General features: G+C 36.5%; 1 protein-coding gene across 29 annotated transcripts in view; it reads left to right on the top strand.

Moving 5' to 3' along the window:
• The window catches only part of PHF3 (PHD finger protein 3), a 52,900-nt gene that overhangs the window by 15,998 nt on the left and 23,407 nt on the right, over positions 1 to 13,495 (top strand). For 4 of the 29 annotated variants that reach the window (XM_074581472.1, XM_074581489.1, XM_074581475.1 and 1 more), the window contains 2 exons: positions 4,428 to 4,589; positions 5,728 to 7,549. In XM_074581472.1, the coding sequence (XP_074437573.1) occupies positions 4,428 to 4,589; positions 5,728 to 7,549 (1,984 nt within the window). Of the gene's footprint in view, positions 1 to 1,889; positions 2,028 to 3,712; positions 3,870 to 4,092; positions 4,170 to 4,427; positions 4,605 to 5,727; positions 7,550 to 13,495 lie in introns of all 29 variants that reach the window. The other 25 variants (XM_074581476.1, XM_074581473.1, XM_074581471.1 and 22 more) reach the window with 16 other exon arrangements.

Below are 13,495 nucleotides of genomic sequence, written 5' to 3'. Positions count from 1 at the left end.
GTGCAGTTTGTTCTTTCTAGTTTTAGCCTGTGTTTTCATGAGTACTGCTGAAAGCAGCATTACCTCTGCTAAAATTGTGATCACCTGCTGAATCTTTGGAGCCAAACCAATAGTTCTGACAACAAGTACTTTTCTTTAGCTAGTGTCCTGTCTGACTGTGTTAGCCATTTCAGGTTCTTCTCACTAAAGCCAAATGTATGTGTTATTTTTCCTCCTGCACATGAAGTGATTTTGAACGTAACCTTCGGATTGCAACCCAAAATTGGGTCTACAGTTGTTTCTCTTGGTTTTCTTACGTCTTTATGCCTTCCTTCCTCCAAGCTGTCCATGCGAACAGTTGCACAGTGTCTTGTGACCAAGGTAGTAACTCTCTTGTGTAAAATTTAAATTTACTATATTGATATTATATTGAGACCATGCAGAATGTTTATTTTGTATGCTTTTCTGTTTGTAGGTAACAAACTACCAGGTGTCCCCATTTTAGGTCCTTCTGAAGACTTTAGTTACTCATTCCTTTGGGTCAGTTTTACATTGTTTTATGGATGGAGAGGGGTTGGATCTGTAATAGGATTTGCAAGGCAGTTTATGTATTTATCAATCACAGAGCTCATCTAAAGGCTCATCTAAAGTGTGTTCTTATGTAAGTTATATCATCAGTTGACCTAATTTCTCTTGAAAATATTTTTTTTTTTCTAACTGAGCATTTTTAGTTGTTTCTTGAACATATGCATCACAAATGTCAATAGGAAAAAGGTTTTAATATAAAATATACTATCTTCATTTATAGTCTTGAGACTTCATGATAATTTCTCAGTGTGTATGTTTCCTTGCCTTACTAGAGTTTATTAGCTCTTCTTAAGGCTTACCTGGATATGTGTTAGTTACTGCTTTAGACTGTTACTGTTCTTTTCATTGAAGCATAATGTTAGGTTTTTAACATAGTAGAAATTTTAAAATGTTTAATGTATAACTTTTGGTGCTTGTAGAATTAAAATATGGAATCCACGGTGGATTTGATCAGTCCCGCTGTTAGCATGATTCAGGTGAATGTAGAATTTAGAACGCAAAGTAGCAACAACAGTGGAGCTCTGTTCCATGTGGTTAGCTAAGCAAACGAAAATCAGGGCTAACATCTACATAAAAGAAATTTATTTCTACACTTGAGGCTTACCTTGACCACTGTGTCAAAAACCTGAGTATTTCTGTCTAATTTTGGCTGAAGATTATCAAGGGAAGATTTGTAAATTTCAAAGATTTTGATGATGTTTTTAGGGGTATTTTCTCCTCCTTCCCTCCCCTTCCCCCAGCGAGTAAGTCTTGTTTTCCTCTCTTTTACATTGCTGAAGAATTAAAAAAAGGGTCAGGCTTTTGTTTTACTGCATGGAAAATTTTACTTTAAATTTGCAAGTAAACTATTTTTCCTGTATGTTACTCTGTTATTGTAAAACATATATAAAAATGAGTCAGCAGCACAGTAGTTCAGAAATTTAAGTACTTTACAAATAATGGAGAGACTCAAAATAGTAAGTTGAAGCCCAGTGGTGCCTCTTCCAGTATGAATATGTTGAACGTGATTCATATTTTCCTTATTTACAGCTTGTTCATTTGTACACTGGTGTACAATTTTTCTATTTAGTTACGTTTTTTCTTTATTTTTTCCTTCTATCTTTTATCCTTCTGTCTTAATTTCTGTATTTATTACTGAGATAATCCTTAGGTATTTATTACTAAGGTTACCTGTATCTCTTTCTTCTTAGTTCTGTCTGGTTTTGCTTTTGTTGGTTTACTTTTCCCAGTGCTGTTTCTCTGCCTCCACTTTCCTTTCATAATTTAATGTCCTGGTCTCCTCTGTATCTATTACTATTCTCTGTCACTTTTTCTCTTCCCAGCAGGGTGTGTGTCGAACACTCCTCATCCGGGGGCCTCATGGGGCTGTACTAGCTGAGTTATAGCTCAGGTGGTTTGAAATTAGCAAGATTCTGTGCTTCAAATTCCTCTGTAAAATTAAAGCTACAGCACAGAGTCTTGTAAGTATGAAAATACTTTAATTCTAATATTTCAAACTGTCTGTCAATAGTAGAGTGATTGTGTCCCTTTTGTTATTAACTCAGTAACTTGAGCACGAACATTGTAAAACCTGAGTCTCTAATGGCAGCTCTGAAATCTGCTCCAGAGCTGTTTCAGAAGTTGTCTGAGTAGTTTTTATTTGTCATGTTTTCTTCTGTAGCTTAGTAGTTTAGTTCTACACTGAAGAAACAGAAGAGGATCTGCAGGGTGTCTCCTTTCATAGAATCATAGAATTATTAGGGTTGGAAGGGACCTTAAAGATCATCTAGTTCCAACCCCCCTGCCATGGGCAGGGACACCTCCCACTAGATCAGGTTGCTCAGAGCCCCATCCAGCCTGGCCTTAAAAACTTCCAGGGATGGGGCATCCACCATCTCTCTGGGCAACCTGTTCCAGTGTCTCACCACCCTCATGGTGAAGAACTTCTTCCTAGCGTCCAGTCTGAATTGTCCCATCTCTAGTTTTAATCCATTCCCTCTGGTCCTACCATTACTTTGTCACAGGCTGTTCCCGAATACCGGTTCCACGTTTTGTAGGAACACCCTTTAATGAGAACACTAGTACCAAAGCGCAGAGCTGTTGGGAGGACATAGTCTTTGAGAACATGAGAATGGGCAGCTGGAGTTAGGGTGAGGGCCCACCTCGTTGAGTTTTCAGTCTTGGAAAATGGCCAGTGTTAGATATTATGGGGATAATAAAGGCTAACAGGGCAGTTACAATGCCATCTTTTTCCCAGTATGTAGCTTATATAAGTGATTAAGGAACATTTGGATGAGTGGAGTAAGACCAGCATTATCAGTCCCCTGCAGCTTGTGTATGGTATCTGTGTATGTACATATACATACACAGGCTAAAGGTGGCTCTGTGGATTGGAAAGCAAAAGCTGCCAGTAATTTCCAGAAACACACTTCTCCTGTAAACTGATGTATACAACGCAGTCACTAAAAATTATGGTTAAAATAAAATGAGTAACAATAAACTGTCAGCCCAAGAAACTCCTAGCTTTCAGCTCCTGACAGCCATCTAATTACGGAGGTCCAGAGTGCCGATTACCTGGTGCCAAGGTCAGCCTTCCTTAAAAGGCTGTTTAAAATCTTTCTAATATTTAAACTTTAAAATTAACAGGTTGGTTGGGTTTTTTTGTTTTGTTTGTTTTTTTTTTTTCTTCCTGACAGGTGATTGTGGATTGATTTAAAGTCTTGATAGACGTGATTTTTTGTCACTGTTTGGCTTTAGAAGTGTTTTACAACTTCCAATTTTTATTATTTTAAAAGTATGCTCATTGTTGTAGTGCCTTCACAAAAGCATTATGTTTTTTAAGTTGCAGTAACATCAGACTTGAAAAGGAGCAGGAATTGACAGATTTTCTGACAGTCTAAAAATTCTAACAATTCTAACTTCTTGCTTATTTTGATTTCTAAGATAAATTTATTAATTTAAGTCAGTTTTAAATAATTGTTAGAAATTTTTAGATATCTTATTTCTGTCATGTGAATTAGTTTATCTTGAAAATGCTTCTAGGTGGGTGCCTGACTAGTGACAAATAGGCATACTTGGTCATTTGGAATATTTGTCAGACCCTCCTACGTGTTCTGTGAAATCACTTGGGTATTTGGCTTGATCTCACAAATTTCGCATCCCACAGGGACCAGGATTCATTAATCACACATAGGATCTTTGGGATAGGAGAGGCTACCATTGCAGAACCTATCTTAGAGAAAGTGAGGAGAATGGCTGGTACAGTGGCCTGACTGCCTCTTAGGAAACCTATTTTCAGGAGCAACCTCTGGGATCCTTCGCAGGTTAGTGGAGGCTAGGAATTCGACAATGTTCTCTGACTCTCCTGGGAGACTAGTGCATGCTGCACTCAATGCTCTTCCAAAAAGGGATTTGCAGATGCAGATACATGATGTGGGTGGGACTTAGAGTTTTAAAATTGTATCCTATGAGAAAACTGTGATTTTAAACTCTTTGCACTTCTGGATCAGCTCTTTCTGCTGTTTACCTTTCTTCACTTTTTCTTAGGTGGGAAGGGACAGTGAGGAACAGCTGATCCTCTAAGACTGGGGACCTTCCTGTGGCAAAAAAAACCCAATAAAAATGTGAGTCCACCAAAAAGCTCTAAGGACTATCTACAGAAATTTTAAGCTTTGGGTGATAGCTTCTTCTCCACTGAAACTGCCTGACATGGGAATTTTCTGTCTTGCCTTTCTTCATTTTTTTTCCCCCTTTTTGTTTGTTTTTAGATGGCCAAATTATGTATTTTCCCCTGTCTCTTCCCTGTCTTGCTTGCCATTACAGCTGCAACATTTTTTGATCATTTTGTTTTAGGCTCTTTCTTGTTTGTTTGTTTTTCCCAGTTATTGGTCTGGATGATATTATGGATGAAGAAGGAGTTAAAGAGAGTGGTAACGACACCATTGATGAAGATGAGCTTGTTCTACCTAACAGGAGTTTGAGGAGCCGTTGTGAAGAAACATCAGTCGCATCACCAAGAAAATCGCCACGTTTAATGGCACAAGGTGATCATTCAATAGGTGATGTGGTTTTGCACGTTTGAGGTCAATTGAATTTTTATAATCTCACACCCCCAACATTTATAGACTTAAAGTAAAGCTTTGCTATTTGGTTGTGTGAATTCAAGTACAGACACTTCCTTTTTTACAAACTGGAGATAGATATTGGCATCCATAGGGTACTACTCAATTTGAATTCCTCTTCATTAAATATTTGGTATCTTCCTTAAGGACCGCAGGCCATAAACTCATTTTTTGAGATTGTGATCCTTTTACCTGCATCAGATTAGCACTGAGGTTCTTCACCAGCAAAAGCATATTGTATTTGCAAACAGCATTGGAGTATTAGGTTAGCATGGCTCTTTATTTTCTGTTACAATTTTAATTCTATTTATTTTTATTTGTGTATTTTTTAATTTTAAATTACGTTATAGTAATATCTCAGTATGCTTAATAATTATCTTAATGAAATATTTAAATTCTGTGTGATAGCTAATTGATTATAGTTAGGCTTTTTCTAACTTGTTGAACTGATGGAGTTATTGACAGTTCTGCGTTTTCCCCACCCTGTAGAGTAGGCTGAGTTAAAAAAATAAAACTACTTAATAGGGAAGTCAATTTAAATAAGAACCTGTGATACAAAGCTGGTGAATGTGCTTTTTAAAAATGCATTGGAATGGTTTCTTGTTTAGAAAATGTAAGAGATGTTGTCAAGTGATAATGTGACTCCATCTCAAATTTGTATACTGTCTTCTCTAAAAGCTATACTCTAATCAAAATATAACCTGTGCAATTTTTACTTGAGGTAGAAGAAGTTGAGTGGTAGAAAAGTAGTGGGTTTTGATTGTCTTTTTATCATCACTTCTGTTTTATATATATTATTCAGAACTTTTATCACCATTAGAAAAATGTGATTTTACATCCAAACTGTGTCAGTGTAAAATTGAAATGCAAGCAACTTACAACTTTTTAAAGTAGAGAGAGCTTGTGGGTTTTTGTTTAAGTTTAGTAAACAACTAAGTTTTAAGTTCTTTCTGTGTCCAGTAAGCTAAATCAGGCTAAATCAGTTCTATTCTAGGTAAGTCTTGTGTTTGGAAAGAGGAGGATGCAGTATGCCTAAGACATTTTCTCTTTCCCCTCCTAGAACAAGTTCGGAGTTTGCGACAGAGCACCCTGGCCAAGCGTTCGAACGTTGCACCTCCTGTTAGTACCAAGAAATCAACTGTAAAAAGTGGATCTGCTCCAAAAACTGGACAGAAACAAGAGAGAAGTCCAGCTAAAGAGACGGATGTCGCTGCGCCCTTGAAAACAGAGCAGCCTAAAGAAGTTAGGCGTAGTACAAGACGATCAGGACAGACAGAAGGAACACCAGTAGCAGTAACAGCATCCCAAAGTAATACAAAATGTCTTCCTGGTCCCGAAGAGGTGAACGAAATAAAATCTGAAACCCTTAACCAGGCAAAAGTTGAGGAAACATCCCAAGAGTTAAGTTGTGCTAATTTAGCAGGAGCCTGTTCTCCTTCTCCTGGAGAATCAAAGGAAATAACAGAGGTTGCAACAAAGATTGAATCTGGGAATGTTGAGACAGTTTGTTCAGTCTCTGCAGATACTGAAATTACTGCAGTTAAAAATGAAGCAAATGATGTGATTGATTCAATGGGCTCTGAAACTTCTTCAGGAGAAAAGACTGAATATAAAACAGAGGAACCAGAGAAGAAAACAGAAGAGCATGATCAAAGTGGGGTAACTGGAAAAGCTAATGATCCATCTAGTGTTTGTGTGAATCCAAGTGAAATTTGTGAGGCTGCTTCAAATTTGTCCAGCTCTATAGAAAAGGGGCTTGACTGTAGTTTAGGTTCCCACAATGTGGAAGTTCCTGATGAAAACACATTGTCAGTAAAAGAATGTGTAACAGAACCTATAGATGATAAGGGGGTGGAGAAAACTGTAACTTCATCTGAGAAACTATTGGACAGTACAGAGTTTAATAATAAAGACTTGAAAAGTGAAGAGTTTACTTCTGCTGACGCAGGAAATAGCATTTTAGATAGCACTGTTCTTGACCAAAAAAGCCAAAATGTAGAGCAGCAGATCAGCAGTACTAAAGTAGAAGGCCTTGAGGCATCAAAATTTCAGGATGATGATAAACAAATTAACATTTCATCAAAATGTGAAAAGAACATTAGGCCCCGGCATAGTAAATCTATAATACAGAATAAGCAAAATCTGACTGCAAGTACTCAACAGAAATCAGGTACAGTGCAACAAGAAATAACACGTTCAAGAACAAGAGCTGGTCTTACTGTTTCAGGTCTTCACAGTCCATCTTCAGCAAGTCTGAAGCGGAATGCAGATGAGCAAGAGAGTCATCAGCATCCAAATAATCCAGTTAAAATTAGGAAGAAACAATCTGATCTGGGTTTGAAAGCAAGGAGCTCCGTTTCAGGGGTGACCATAAAAAAGCAGACCAATACCATGCTGAAGAAAATACCCCGAGTCCAGGCTTCTGGGCAAGTACAGAAGTCATCGATTCAAAGAACAAGTGAGAAATCTCCTACTCATCAAAGCTGTTCTAAAGACACCCACCACTCTGTGCATCCCTTATCAGGGCATGTTTCAAATCTTGGTCAGAAGCAAACCCAGGGTCAGAAACAGCAGCTTGCAACTGCGCTAAAAACGAACAGCTCCACAAAGGAAGAGGCAGAGTCAAAAGATCCCCCTGTTGTAGAACATCTGAAGGAGGATGATAAAGAAAAAAACAAGTCAAGAAGAATCGATAAGAATCTCCAACCTCGCCAGAGAAGAAGTAGCAAAAGTCTTTCACTTGATGAACCTCCGTTATTCATTCCAGATAACATTTCAACTGTTAAACGGGAAGGCTTGGAACATACCTCTGCTAGTGAAAGCAAATATGTTTGGGTGCCCAACAAGCAGTGTGGCTTTTGCAAAAAGCCACATGGCAACAGGTGTGTGTGGCTTTGTGTCTGAAGAATTTATTACTCGTCTCAGAAGATAATTTTTTTCCTCTTTTGCCAAATGTTTCATACTGCTGGTGCCAAAATGAAAAGGCATAGCCTTGTAATGAAAGTGGGTCTGTTATACTGTCCATTAGTTTCCTTTGCACTCATACACTTTTTTTTTTGTCTTTAAGTAGAGCATTAGAAACTAGTTTGGTCAAAATATTTTACTAGAAGTGTTTTATTATATCAATATATTTTTTGAGGAATGTATAATTCTGCTATGCTGTTAAAATATGTACTTTAAACTTGACTTTTTTTTCATAGAAAAGAAATGAGACTAAGATGTCTGTGTTCCAGATTGTCATTTCCTTATTTCCGGAGACCTCTTTAAGTTGAAGGATCACCATCAACAAAAAAAAAATCAAATAGTTGTTTGCACGTGACTTTTATCTAGTAGAAGTGTGATTCCAATACTTTTTTTTCATAATTGCAGTTTTACGTGGCAGCCTTTTTTTTTTTTAAATTCATTTCAAATTAAAGATGTTTCTGATTGATTCTTTGCTTATGTGAGAGAAACTTTTAATAGTAATTTTCAGTGAGTGTGCTTTAGAGCTCCGTATATCAGAGTGAAATACGGAACAATTACCTTTGGTGCCCGAGTTCTTTATAGCATTGATTTGTATATAAGAGCCCTTGTGAGTTTTATTGACTTACATCATATTAGAAAAACAAATACATTAAATCCATTTACTGTGCAGCTATAGTAACTGCATCAATGTGGCCTATTAAAAGAATTAAGGCTAGGTTTGCTCTGCCTGAGTGGTGAGAATTCCCCAATTGAAGGGGCACTCAAACTTAGTTCTGCGTGCTTTTGTGTGTTACTGTTGTGTGTTTTTTTTTTTTTTTTAATTCTTTTATTGTTATGACGGTCCCTTTACCATTTGTACCTCTATAATAGCATTTAGTTTTATGCAGTGTGCATTTCCTCAGTTTTTATCATCTCATATGTTACCACAATGGTAGAAGTACATGGGTGGCCTGTATTAGAATGTATTGTTTAAATTCAGAAAGGCTGCTTGCTGATACGAAAATGCTTATGTGGATATTTTTAAAGCAAAATACGCATATTGGGAGTTTAAAGTGCTTGGTATCTGTTAAAAATTCAGCTTTGAGTTGAATTCTTCCTATTTTCTTTGTGGTTTTGCAAACATTCTATGGGTTTTCTTGTTCTGAATGTTTTGTTAGAGTTCAGAAAGTCTTGATTTTTAATACTAAATTGACCTAGACAATACTGGAAAGATACAGCAGTGAGGCAGAACTAAATCTCCTTATTTTAGTTTATAGAGTCAAAGTAACGCTATAGGAGATATACGTACTATGCATTGATATAGGATTAAATGCGACGAACCAATTTTGCACCGCTAGCTCTTACTGCTGCTAGAAGAATAGTATAATGCACAGATCACCAGCTGAGGTCGGATTGAGAGCGCCTGTGAGTTGCCAGAGATGGTGATTACTGGTATCCTTGACTTTGTAATGTCAGTCTTGTTAAGATTTTTTTTTTTTAATATGTCAGTGTAACAAAGCTGTTGACGCAGCCATGAGTTTCAGCGGGAAAAGATCAGATTCACTAAATGTAGAAAGATATTTAGTACATAAACACAGAATTCTTGTATATAGAATGTGACTGAGGCACACTAGTGGAGTGAGGAAGCTTGCAGTATGGAGCCCCATACTTAATAATAGAGAACTTAAGACTGTCAGTCCAGCGCTTTTTATCATCGCTATTCTAAAAAATGAAGTTTAAATTTGTTCAGATTAATTTATTTTGTAGTTGTATGCTGCAAATAAGGAGTCTTTCATGTGATTCATGTGATGTCACTAAGATACAAGAGGAAGCAAAACTTGGGGGTTATAATAATTGGTGCAAGAACAAGAAAACGTTTTCAGTGCAGTGAGGAAAAAAAAGCAAGCTTAACATAGAGTTCACTTTTATCACTTGGAAAAACATCAAAACTGCCGAAATTTACTGTAATGATAAGGTGTTTTTTACATTCACTTTGTGGATTGTTTTTCAAGGAATTTTTGCTTCCCTTTTGTAATGGCCTGGCTGGCCAGCCTGTTCCTTTTTTTTCCCCCTCTGTTCATTGTATAGGAGAAAAGGAGAAAGTGTAAGACACAGGTATTGTCAAAAGACAGTAAGTTCAACAAGTGTCAAAGGCAGAGCTAAGATCTGAAACAATATTTGTGTTTATATCCTGCTCTATCATTCTCTAAACTTTGGAAATTTTTGTCAATGTTGCGGTACAAATTACTTGTAGAAAAACAAGTTGGAACTGAAGTCGCAGCCCCAAGTAGGGAAATAATGTGTGTAAGAGCTTTGCAGTATGTCATATTTTTAGAATTCAGGCTGCAAAACAATAGTCACTTGAACCTTTTTGTATTCTCTGCAAAAATGCAAAGCCACTAACTTGTTAATGTAATACTGAGCTTGGAAAATTGATTCAGGTCGAAGATGATGTGTGGAGGTTGTTTCATCAGCCTTGTTTGTGTAAAGATTCCCCAAAGGGAGATGCTTATGTAGGCTTTTCACAGCCCCAGAGCAATCTCACTGTGCCTCCTAGAAGAACAGTAGGAGGAGGATGGTACTTGTATGTTGTCTTATTTCAGAATCAGCACATGACAAATGCAGTCAATTTATGTCTCTAGGAATATATGCAATAATTTGCTGACCATGTTAAAGTATGCTTACCTCGTACTGCAGACGCAACAGATGTGGCTGGGAAAGGAGGAATCCTTTTTTACAAACATGTGTCTTGCTTTATAAGAGGCGTGCCTGTTTTTTTCTGTTAATAGATAGTCATTCTTTGGCACCTGAGCTTTGAACAGTGACTACTCATGCTGTTTTCCCCTTGTCTTGGTGCTTATAAACTGGAACCAATGTAGCTGTTTTGTATTTTTTATCTTCATTACCCCTCACTTGGTGGTCAATGTTTGGCTTTAGGACTAATTGTTTCAGTTGGTTTGCTTGATGTCAGTTGTTTCAGTTGGCTTGCATTGTGTCAGTTCCCATTCAGAGATTTACCTTTGCAACATAACTAAAAAAATAATAACTAAAAAATAAATGAAAACTAAACCTTATGTTTCTGGCCAAGTCAGATAATTACAATGTAACCTTTTGTACTTAGTAATTTCAGCACATCTGAAACAGTGGTTTTTTTTATTTTCAGCATAAAGTTTGAATTATTGTTACTCATAGTATTGCTTTCAACTTGCTTGACTTTGCTGTTGTGTTCCCATATTGCTGTCAGGTGTTTTCTCATCAGCTAAGAGCATAACTCATACACATAAATTTTCATTCATCTGTCTACAGATTAAACATATGTATGTGTATAGATGTGCATATCACATAGGATAATGTTACAGACTGAAGTTACTACCTCAGCTTCTTAATGAGGTCAAGTGATGTTGAAAATATTAAACTTTGTCACAAACAATAGTTAATTTTCCTGAAGACAGATCGAATGGAGATCTTTAAAGATAGTTGCAGACAAAAAATAATGTTTGATTTCTTGGCATAGAGCTAGATGAAGATAGTGGCTCTGCAGACATTGAGAAATCTGCTAATGTAAGATTTCTTCTTGTATGCATCACATCCATCCTTATGATGTAAAGGCTCATGTTACAAATTTGCCCAGTTTTGACTCCAGGTGTTCAAGTTTTCTGTAGGCTGGAGGGCTGAACTCACTCCTTTCTTGTATAGATAGACAAAACATAGCTGACGTTTTGCAGATTGTCTCCCTTGTCTTCACTCTTATCATCTTTAATGGAAGAAGTTCCACCAATTTCCGATTAATAATTCATAGTACGTAACTTTGGATATTCTGTTTCTAAGCAAATTTTATAGGAAGCATTATATCACGAGGGAAGCCTACAGCTTTAATTTGTTGCTGATGACTTCCTCTTTTGATTTCTACAATTCTAGTAAGGTTTTTTTGTATAGGCTGGGGGATATATAGAGGAAAAGTTACTAATATTGTAGAAGGCAATTAATTCGGAAGTGCAGGAGTTGATTTAGCTAAGATATAGTATTCCTGATAATATAGTCACTAAAAAGTTTCTGCACAACTCTAATACAGAAAATTACTTTGGCTGATGGATGAAATTAAAAAAAAAAATCTGAAAACTGTTTTTTCCTGTAATAAAGATTATTAGGAGATTGTTGGGTGGTTTTTTTTTGGTTTGTTTTTTTTTTTTTTTAAATAGTGCTAATACTTCAGTAAACTATTTTGGAATCAGGTAACTATATAATTTTTACAGCCAATAAAAAAGAGAATGGTTCAGAAAGGAAATTAAGCCTCCGAATTTATAACCACCCTTAAGTTACGTGTGTGTATTTTTTAAGGGTAGATGCATATGCGGCAAATGAATCATTGTTGTGACAACATTCTTCACAAGAAACAGTAATTAGGATAATTATGATGCCTTAGTTTCTAGTACATGTTCATTGAATAGTGTGAGTATGTTAAACTGCAGATTAGGCAAGATGTCATCAATTCACAGTCATGGACAATGCTTTTACGTTTTCTACCTCTGTTACTGCTTTGTTCCACCATGAAGAGACTTGCAACATTAAAAGCTGCCATCTGTGTCCAGCCACAGCTGTAGAAAAACTGAATGCCAGTGTAAACAAAATAGCATTGTAATGTATAGTTAAAGAATGGAAGGACTCCACTGTGTTTTATATCTATAGTGGTACCATTTTATTAGTAGGTTTTTATATGGATTATATTACTCTGCTGCAGTATTGGTAAGATTATTATTAATACTAGTACCATTAGGGAGCCTGGCAAATAGACAGCATGATATACAATATGTGTGTGTGTATATATATATATGTAGTTTATAGAACCTATGATCCTGATCCTGCAAGATGCCACATGTGTGTAGAACCCACTGGTAATTGAGCTTCCTGTAATGTATAGTTAACGTTAGGAGTTGTATTGTACCAGTTTTTTTCAGGACTTCAGTGACTTTGATTTTCCTGTTGTTGGGCTCGTTTCATGCATTCGCTTTTAGTTCAGAGAGCATAGGTTGCTTGTCTCCCTGCTTGCTTCCTTTTTGGAGAGGTTCATGTAATATGAAAAACAAAAAAAAAATTGTGCTTTTAAGGAAAAAAAGAAATTTATATTACATAAAAGATGGGTTATTGAAATTTAATACTTAGGAAGTAAGTTTATGGTGTCTTTTTCCTACACTGCAAGTTCTGTGTAAAGAGACTGATAGTGTTTCTTTGGAGATAGGTTGTTCTTGTTTCTAGAAGATCGAAACCTGAAAAATCATGTCACCTGTGTTAGACTTGCACAAAAATGCAAACGAGAAAGTGCTCATGTATACGTGCTCTGACAAAGTAGTGCGAATTATTTTTTTTTTTTTTGGACAAACACTTGTTTCACTTGAGCTTTGATTGAGCCCATACTAGTTCACTGATGTGGAATTTATTCACTACAGCTTTATCAGAGCCTGTCTTCTCCACTAGTAACATCCTTGTTAGCTGAAAGAAAAACAGTTGCCTCCATGCAGTGTTTCTGCTTTTAACATTGACTGGGCTGTAGCATCGATGCAGCTGAGGCACAGTTGTAAAGTTAATACAAATTTACAACAGATTTTATAGAAGATTGGTGAACAGTGCCATTAAAGAGGGGGTGGATGCAGATGTGGGACATGCTTTTAATCCTGAAGTTCTTAAAAAGTGTGTGAACAGTGGTTTTACTCCTCTTAGGTGAGTTTGGGCTTAGGGTGTCATTTTGAATAGTTTAAGTTTTGCATTTTTTTAAGATTTGAATCCTTCTACCATGTTTTCCCTATGCTATATACTACAAATGCAAAGGATTAGAGAGGCGCAATTATTTCTGAAGTAAATGATTTTCTGTGGGGATGCAGCTTACATAA

The sequence above is a fragment of the Larus michahellis genome, chromosome 3 (genome assembly GCF_964199755.1).
Source record: "Larus michahellis chromosome 3, bLarMic1.1, whole genome shotgun sequence".
NCBI lineage: Eukaryota > Metazoa > Chordata > Aves > Charadriiformes > Laridae > Larus > Larus michahellis.
Note: the sequence above shows the minus strand (reverse complement) of the source record. Positions and strands in the feature narration are given on the sequence as shown.